The sequence below is a fragment of the Tetrao urogallus genome (assembly GCF_951394365.1).
Source record: "Tetrao urogallus genome assembly, chromosome: 20".
Taxonomy (NCBI): domain Eukaryota; kingdom Metazoa; phylum Chordata; class Aves; order Galliformes; family Phasianidae; genus Tetrao; species Tetrao urogallus.
This window is the reverse complement of record NC_136833.1, coordinates 6,666,468-6,674,866: the sequence shown is the minus strand read 5'-3', so window position 1 is coordinate 6,674,866 and position 8,399 is coordinate 6,666,468. Positions and strand designations below refer to the sequence as shown.

The 8,399-nt window shown below is 54.2% G+C and overlaps 1 protein-coding gene across 1 annotated transcript; it reads right to left on the bottom strand.

Annotated features, from left to right (window-relative positions):
- Window positions 1-709: 709 nt before the first annotated feature.
- On the bottom strand, window positions 710-8,148 carry ADORA2B (adenosine A2b receptor; the record flags this gene model as incomplete). The annotated part of the gene is made up of 2 exons (XM_079545333.1): window positions 7,799-8,148; window positions 710-1,403 (listed from the first exon to the last, which is right to left on the bottom strand). The coding sequence occupies exons 1-2, from the start codon at window positions 8,125-8,127 to the stop codon at window positions 710-712; spliced, it is 1,023 nt and encodes a 340-aa protein (XP_079401459.1). The 5' UTR covers window positions 8,128-8,148.
- Window positions 8,149-8,399: the final 251 nt, after the last annotated feature.

The window sequence follows — 8,399 nt, the reverse complement described above, 5'->3', positions numbered from 1 at the left end:
ACCCGATGTGTTCAGCTGCACAAGTTAGTATGCACTATAGAACAAAGTGACTTAAAGGCGATAAAACTGCTGTTCTAAAACTTCAGGCAGCCCTTTCCCTAAAGTTCTCTGTTTTAGTGAGTAGGGCTCTCATTCTGAGGCCAAAAATATGGCCAGGTGTGATCTGTTTGCCGTCAGCACAGTCGTGTCCCTCAGAGCCTGGAACACAGATCAGGTTTCACACCAGCAACTGGGCTAAGACTTTTTCCCATCAGAGAATACTAGCTGCATCAAACAATTGATGGAATAATTAGAGTATTACCAAAGTGCTGTCAAGTATGAACAACCCAAAAAAACCAGACACTAAACTATAACTCCTATCAATCATTAAAAAACAATAACATTAATTAAAATAAAGATCCGAGGACTTGACATGAGCAGCACAACTGGGGAAACACCCCCAGCAGGTGGGACTTCCACAGTCAGCACCTGAGCTGGCAAGGAAGCACAGCACGGTCACCAGCGCTCACGCAACCTGTTAACAGTAGAGGGTGAACTGCACTCAGTCTCCCTGGTCAGGTTATCCCCCTCGGAGGCACCACGTAAATTACAAACATAAAAATACAGCTGCGGAACTGCATAGTGGTCATTGCTGAGCGCTCCCATCGAGCCGGCTGTATCTGTTCACATAGGCACAGGGAGGGTAGCGCTGGGGACGGGACGTGCGAGGTCATATGGTCACCGAGGCGGCCGGAGCGTTCATGTTGGTGACGGTCAGGTGCTGGTTGTTGTCGGTGGCGCACTTGGGGAAGTCGTCCGTCTTGCAGAGGATCTTGGAAATGATCTTGCGGAAGGTGTAGCGGAAGTCCCTGATCCTGTAGGCGTAGATGATGGGGTTGATGACCGAGTTGGCATGTGAGAGGATGATGGCCATATACATCACCCACTCTGGCTTGGACTTGGAGAACTCCTCGTTGAAATGAGTGATGCAGTTCAAGATATGCAGGGGCAGCCAACAGAAGGCAAAAAGTCCTACGATGATGGCCAGAGACTTGGCTGCATGGACCTCCTTCTGCAGAGTGGTCCTGGAGTTGCCCATCAGCTCAATTTGATGCAGCTGCTTGCAGGCTACCATGAAGATCTTGATGTAGATTCCCAGCATGATGATGAGCGGAAGCAGCACGCAGCCGAAGAAGTTGAAGTACACCATGTAGCTCATGGTCACCACATTCTCAAAGAGACACGAGATGAAGCAGCTGTGGTGCCCTGCCCCATGGTCAGCCCCTGTCTCGTTGGTGGAGTTGGGACAACCGCTCATGGCTTTGTTCCAGCCCATCAGCGGGGTCAGCCCGATCACAAAGGACAGGAGCCACAGCACAGCGATGAGTCCTCGCGCCCGCTTGCCGGTCACCAGGCTGTTGTACCTGCAGCATCAGAACCAGGACAGAGCCATTAATTAAAGGAGTGCTCGTGACTTCCCTGCAGTTCAAGTCATTAGCATTTTGGTGGAGGCCACAAAAGCTCCACGTGTACCCACAGGAACCTCACCTCTGTGATGGCCCCAGGGTACAAAATCTCACCTCTATGCCCACATGAGGGGATCTGGGGAGCTGAGTCACGTACTGCTCCTGAGGGGTGCCCAGCACTGCCTTCAGCTGGAGGTGAGGACTGAGAGTTCTGAACAAGGCTTTGTCATTGTGTGAGCCTAACCCACCAGGAGGGCACAAAGCACTGCAGCCAGCACCTGGCTCCCAGCACAGGCATGCTCCAGCATGCTGCTGGGCTACCTGACCTGCAGGGCTGAGCTGCTGCTGGCTCTCACTTGCACGCTGTACTGGGCAGCTAAAACCTAACCAACATCACCACATGGTCTTACAGCCTCTGTACAACGGGCAGCTTGCTTCAGTTTGGGCTGTTCTTAGGCCTGCAGCAATGCTGGCTGACTGGAGATTGCCACAGTGCAGTAGTGTGATGTCTGTCCCTGTGCTACCTCGTACAGTAACGTGGGAAGTATCCGTGTCTCTGGAAACCACGGATCCTATTAGCTTCCCAAACAGGACGATAGCTGGTTTACACATGCCAGGCTGCAGCCCACGCAAGTCTGTTGTGGCTGGATAACAAACACCCTGGGAGACTGCTCCGAGCCAGCATCTGCTAATGATGGATTGCTCAGATTTAGAAGCCAGGGGTTGTGTCTCTATTCCGAGACTTGCATCCAGGCATGGAGCAGGGAGCCAGGAACACTGGGCTCTTCTCCCTCCTCCTGCCCTCCCATCAATGTGGACAGCTTCCCCCGGCCACCAGGGCTGCTCCTGTGTGGTTGCATAAAGCTGGATTCTGAGCAAATGCTTTCCTCGGGTTCTCATGAGTTACAAAAAATTTCAGCCATGGCAGAGGGTCAAGCTGGTGTGGTACTGAGGGGCACAGAGCCATGTGTTGCCCTACACCTCTCCTTATGCCAAATCCTGAGTTAGGAAAGCCAAATGCTCCCCCAAGCCCAGTTGCCCAGAGCAGTGAGAATAGCAGGAAGGGCAGGCGAGTTGGGTGAAATTAGAACAGACAGCAGCATCAAAGCGCTGCTCGGTTCTCTTTCTGGGGATACAAAGAGCTCAGTGAGTGCCAGAAAGACAACATGAGAAACCCATTATTGTCCCGTCCACTGCCAGCTAGCATCCACTGGCTGACATACGTGTCCCCCCTTCCCACACCCTCCTCTCAGTGCTTGTTTACTCTGGCTCCATTACTCTGCTCCTCCTTTCCTAAGAACGCTTGTTCTTATTTTCTTCCGGCCCGTGAGGCAGGGGAGGGTTGGATTCCCACAGACCCACAGCTGTGCATCTGAATCACGCTGCCGTCGCCTCCGTGCGCACGCGGCCATCCCCTGCTGGGAGCCACGGCCGCAGGCAGCAGCCCTGCACGGCTGCACACACACCAACGGAGCTCTTAGGGCAGGTCTGGGTGCTCTGCACCTTCCTCTCCTCATTATCCAGCACTGCTTCAGCTGAGAAGTTATCAGAGGGGGCAGCTGTGAGGCCCAGCCCTTTTTTTTCAAAGCCCTGTGCCTGCTTTCAGGAGCTCAACCTGCTCTGAAACTTGGTTTGATTAGAAGCAAAACCCCAGAAATCTTGGCAAGGTCAGAGCCTCGAGCCACCAATGGCAACAGCAGCAATGGCAATGGCAACTGCAAGGCCGAGCTCATCCCCATGCACACACAGCGTGAGCAGGCAGTGGGGAGCCGACGCATTTCCACAGCTCTGAATGCACCACTAAATCCCTCCTTTGCTCTTTTAGGCTTAATATTATTAGGCAAGAAACAATTAAAGTAAATTTACTCGCTGAAGTCTGCTCAATTAATGGACAACAAATATTGAATCTCCTCTATGCTTCTGCCAAAAGGCATCAAGTGCTGCTTTAATGTAAATAACAGCGGAATATTTTAAAATGATTTATTGAGATTAAATAACCCAGCAATGCATTAGTTCCCTTCACACAGGCAGGCACAGTCTCTTTCCTGGCGTAATCAGTGTCAGATTGCTAATTACTCAGCTCCCTCCTGCTGCTGCCCATTGCACATTGGAGGAGCACCAGTGCCACCTCATCACTGGTACCTGTTCTCAAATAGTTGTACTGACACCAGAGGTGTGAAAGCCACATGGAGCTATTGAGTGTTTAAATGCTCCTCTTGTGTACAGAACACACTGCTGACGTTGCAGCATTACCTTTCCTAATCAGGAGGAATTTCTCTAATGACAGAGTGCCGTGGGGCTGCTGCTCCAAGCAGCCCGACAGGGACATCACTGCCTGCTGCAAAGCAGAGCCAGGAGCATCCCAGCCCCTGTCCTGCCCTTTGGGTCCCTGGTTGGAGCCGTGCCTTCAGTGCTGTGCTGCGTCCTCCCCATCTGCCTGTGCCCAGTGCCGGCTGCAGGGACACAAGCAGCTGGGAGCCACAGAACTCATCCTATGCAGGTGCTCTGATACAAACACGTGGTGATAATTTACATGCTTCTATTTTAAGTGTGAAGAAAAACACACAGACACCTCCATTCACAAGGGTGAGGGCCTTCTGGCTGCCAAGCATTGTGTCCCTGTCATCCACTTGCAGCTGTACTTTGCATCACACTCCCTTTTTTTTTCAGCACTAGTGCTGTTGTGCTGCTTGAGATCACACACCAAACAGCACACCCTGGCAGGACATTTTAAATGAATCATAAATTGCACTTTAGAGGGAAGAAAGAAAAAAAGAAAAGGAGAAAGCAGTGCTGTCCAACCAGGAAGGAGTTGGCGGCGAGAATGAGAAATCTGATCGGCGTTACAGCATCGGCCGAGGAAGCCGGACATCTGCGCGCGTCCGCATCCAGTGGCAGACAAATCACTTCCTCCTGCATCTGTCCCTATTGTGCACATGGGAAGGCAGCAGCATCCCCCGCTCATGCTCTCGGCCTTCCTGCCGGGTATACGGGGCTGGGGGGCACAGTGAGGGCAGCCAACAGTGAGCGCCGTGCCGACTGTGTGCCCATGGGCGGCAGTTGGCATTGCAGCATCCTTGAGCCCGGCTTCAGCACCCTCCCAGCCATCTTGGGGGTGTTGCTATCAGCCCCTCCATGCCTGGGGATGAGGATTTCTCTCATTCCCAGTCCCCAGGCACGCCTTGTGGTGCAGAAGGGAGATAGGAGCTGCGGCTGTGTCGGTGCAAACCCGTGTATAGGGCACTGGTGCAACCCCTCCCACGCATGGGAGCCCTGTGCACGCAGATAGCGGATAAGGGCAAGGTGGTGGGTGGCAGTGAGATCACTTCTTGTGTAGCACAGGAGGCACCAGGGCCCTCAGCAGCGCAGGGAGAGGATGTGGCCATCGCTGTCCCTTGTCCCCTGCGGAACGGGGGTACAGCAGCTCCCCTGCTCCTCAGCACCTGATTGCTTTCCCAGCACCAGACGGTGCTCGCAGGGCACAGCCACACCCCAGGAACACAACGCAGGATGTGGGTTATTTGTGGCTCATGGCAGGCCCGAAGTCATCAGTGGGATTACAGGGGGATAATCCGCTCTGTGGCGCGTGCAAATTCCCTGAGCCCCGCCGGCCTTCGGCAGGCTCTGGGAGCAGATGGGGACGGCACAGCTGGCAGCACTGACCCTGCATGAAGCTCCGCTGGAGCCTCACATCCCACTGCAGAGTGACTGCCATCAGGGTCAGGGCAGCACGGCCCTGAGAGACAGTATAACAGCACAAAAATTAACACAGTATTGGGGTTTTTATAACAGATTGAGCTGACCTGAGCTAAAAGAAGCCCTGGACAATCCCAAGGCTCCGGTTCCTGGCTCAGCCCAGCTCCATGCCCCAAACCACAGCCTGGAAGCAGCTGTGTGCTCCCTGACATCCCTGCTGCCCCCACAGCTGCTCCAGAAGTGCAGAGGTCCTGGGGACAATTCACATCCTGTCGGGATTTTGGTTTTTGCCAGGGAGGGAAATGACCCCTGAGGTGCAGGAAAAATAGAAAAAATTGGGACATATTTTAGGAAATCAGACTGCTCACACCTAAAAATAGCTGCTATTTCCCCCCTGCACTGGGCACACTTCTGGCCTGCTGCGTGCTGAGGTTATAAACCAGCAGTAATAGTGCTGGTCACCAATGGGATGGGCAGGGGACTTAGAGGCACTGCAGGGCAGCACTGATGGGCATAGGGACAGCAGGACAATAGGGCAGCCAAAAGCTGTGTGTGTCCTGGGGAGAAAGGAGCTGGGAAGGGGCTCAGGGCTGTGGCCACACATGCAGGAATGGTGCAGGGGGCTCCTCAGGAAATAGTAAATTTGTGAAACAAACAAATAAAAAATAGAGTTTCAAGGGACAGAAAGAATTCATGACTTTGTGGCCAAATTAAGCAAATATTTTTAGCCAGACGAGGGAGGGTTCCAAAGAACCGGTATGAGATTCAACAAAACAGTTGTTTTGCTGCACTCTAGGTGGGGGCCCATCAGCTGCTTCCTATGTGCCTCCATTTCAGAAAGCAGCAGCAGAAGGGCCAAGCAGCCCAAATGCGATCTGCACAGTCGGTTGGGACCCTATGTTTCCTTGCCACCCCCAGCCACTGCTGCTTCAGTCAGACTGAAGTAATTTGCCTCTTCTCCCATGGGATTTCTCGGTTCAGCCAAAGAACTGAAAAATCCATTACAAGCTTGGCTGCAACGCACGGCCCTGCCCGCAGCCCTGCCTGGCCTCTGTGGGCTGAAACATCCCTTAAATAATACTGAATTATGCGTCAGGCTCCGTCCTCAGCATCCCCGCACAGGTTACCAGAGGGAATGCGGTGTGCTGAGCTCAGGCGATGCAGGCTGCAGCTGGGCACCAACCTGTGCTGCACAAACACAGCCTTTCAGCACAGTCTCTGAACCTGCTGCTGCTGAGGCACTGCCCTGTTCCCATCCTTGTAATGGGGTTTTACTGCTTTCACCCTACCCGGAGGGGCTCTGTGCTGTCAAAGCCCACTCCAAGAGCCCCAGTGCCAACAGATGGATCAGGCGCCGAAGCATTGCCCAGACAGACAGAGTCCTGTGCTGGAGGCTGGGAACTCAGCAGCCAGAGCCAGAGCTGAGCCCTGCTGCCCCCGTACAACACTCCGTATCCTATGGAATTTCCACGCTCTGGTGACACACAGCCACTCAGGATACATGCAATTCCATCACCCAGTTTTATTGTCTGCCCGATGACTAATTAAAATTTGCCCCACATGTGGGAGTTCTGTGCTGCAAGGTGCCAGAAGAGGGTGGGTGGGTGGGGTCCTCTAAGTCACTTTAGGATGAATTCATCAGTGGTGCAGAGGAGCTAGAGGTGAGCAGAGCCCAGGAAAGCTGCAGCTGGCGTGGTTCAGCTGAGGTCCCTGTGCCGGAGCTGCCCTGACCATACCAACACTGCTGGCAGTCCCAGTGCTCCTGGGGCTTACGGGGCTGCATCGATGTCTGTTCTGGGGGAGGGACAGTGGAGACAGGAGAGCAGGCTGGTAGACTCAGGTCAGTCATGTTACAGACTCTGGGGTTTTGGTGCACTTAGCACTTGTAAAATATATTTCACACACTTTCCCAGTGCACTGCAATGAATTAGAAGGAAGCCAATTCCTGGCCTTGAAACCACGCTTGGATAAAAACATGAACTGCGTGTTTCTGAAAACCACACAGTGGTTTCTGACCCCCCTGCTGCTCTCCCCTCACAGCACGCTGCAGAGCTGACAGCTCCTGATATTTCCTGATGTGCACACTCGGAAGGAACAGGCTCATGTGTGAGTACAGAAACGCACTTACAGCACCCAACACTTGCTGCAACAAACTGCACTTTCTATTCATTACATCCCTTCTAAAACTTGGAAAAAGCCTCGTTAGCTCTAGTCCAAGTTAACGACGTGAAGCATGCACAGTGTCATAGCAGATCCTAGGGCTCCATTTCAGCCTTGCTGAAGGTATCACGACCCCGGCTGGGAGCAGCCTGCACAGCTGCTCTTATGCTTAATGACCCAGAGAAGCCCAGATACCACAGGAATGGGGGCTGTACAAATACCTCCATAGATGAGCTGGAGCTGTCCCTCACTACCGCACCGCTGTGGAGCCGCTGCCAACCCACCCAAGGCAAATAACTTCCAGAAACCGAGCCCACAGTTATATCTCTGAGTAAGAGATGGGACACTGACAACCTGATCCCAGAGCAAGTGACGGCAAATCACTGACACTTTCACTATCATCACCTTTGGGCGGCAGACCACATGGTATTGTGAGAGAGAGGAAGTTCCCATAAGTCAGGTGGGATGGGGCAGCTGCAAGGTGTGAGGACTCTTACCTCAGGGGGATCTTGATGGCCAGGTACCGGTCGATGGCCACCGCCAGCAGGCTGAAGATGGAGCTTTGGGTCAGCACCAGCACGAAGCAGGCGAAGAAGAGGCAGCTGTGAAAATCCACCTGGAAACCGATGCTGATGGTGATGGCAAAGGGGATTGCCAGCAAACCCACAGCGATATCAGCCACCGCCAGAGACACCAGGAAATAGTTGGTCGCGTTCTTCAAGGTGCTGTTGATGGCCACGGCCCAGCACACCAGGACGTTGCCAGCGATGGACAGCACGGCGATGATGAGCTCCAGCACGATGTAGGTGGTTTTCATAGTGTTCATGGCGAGAGCCCAGGGCGAGGAGCTCGAAAGGTTCACAAGCAGAAGGGACTTTCCGCCACAGGTACCGGCAGGCCACGGGGCAGCGGCTCCCGGAGCCCAATTCCCATGTCCGGCCCCACCGATGGGGCCGTGGGGGGCCGCAGGGGCGCGCCGAGCCCCGCGCCTCGGCCCCCCGCTGCCCGCAGCCCCCGTCCCCCGGGGGGCATCCGAGCTTCGCCGGCAGCGATCACCGCCCGCCCTCCACCGCGGGGCCCGGCCGCCGCGGGGCCATC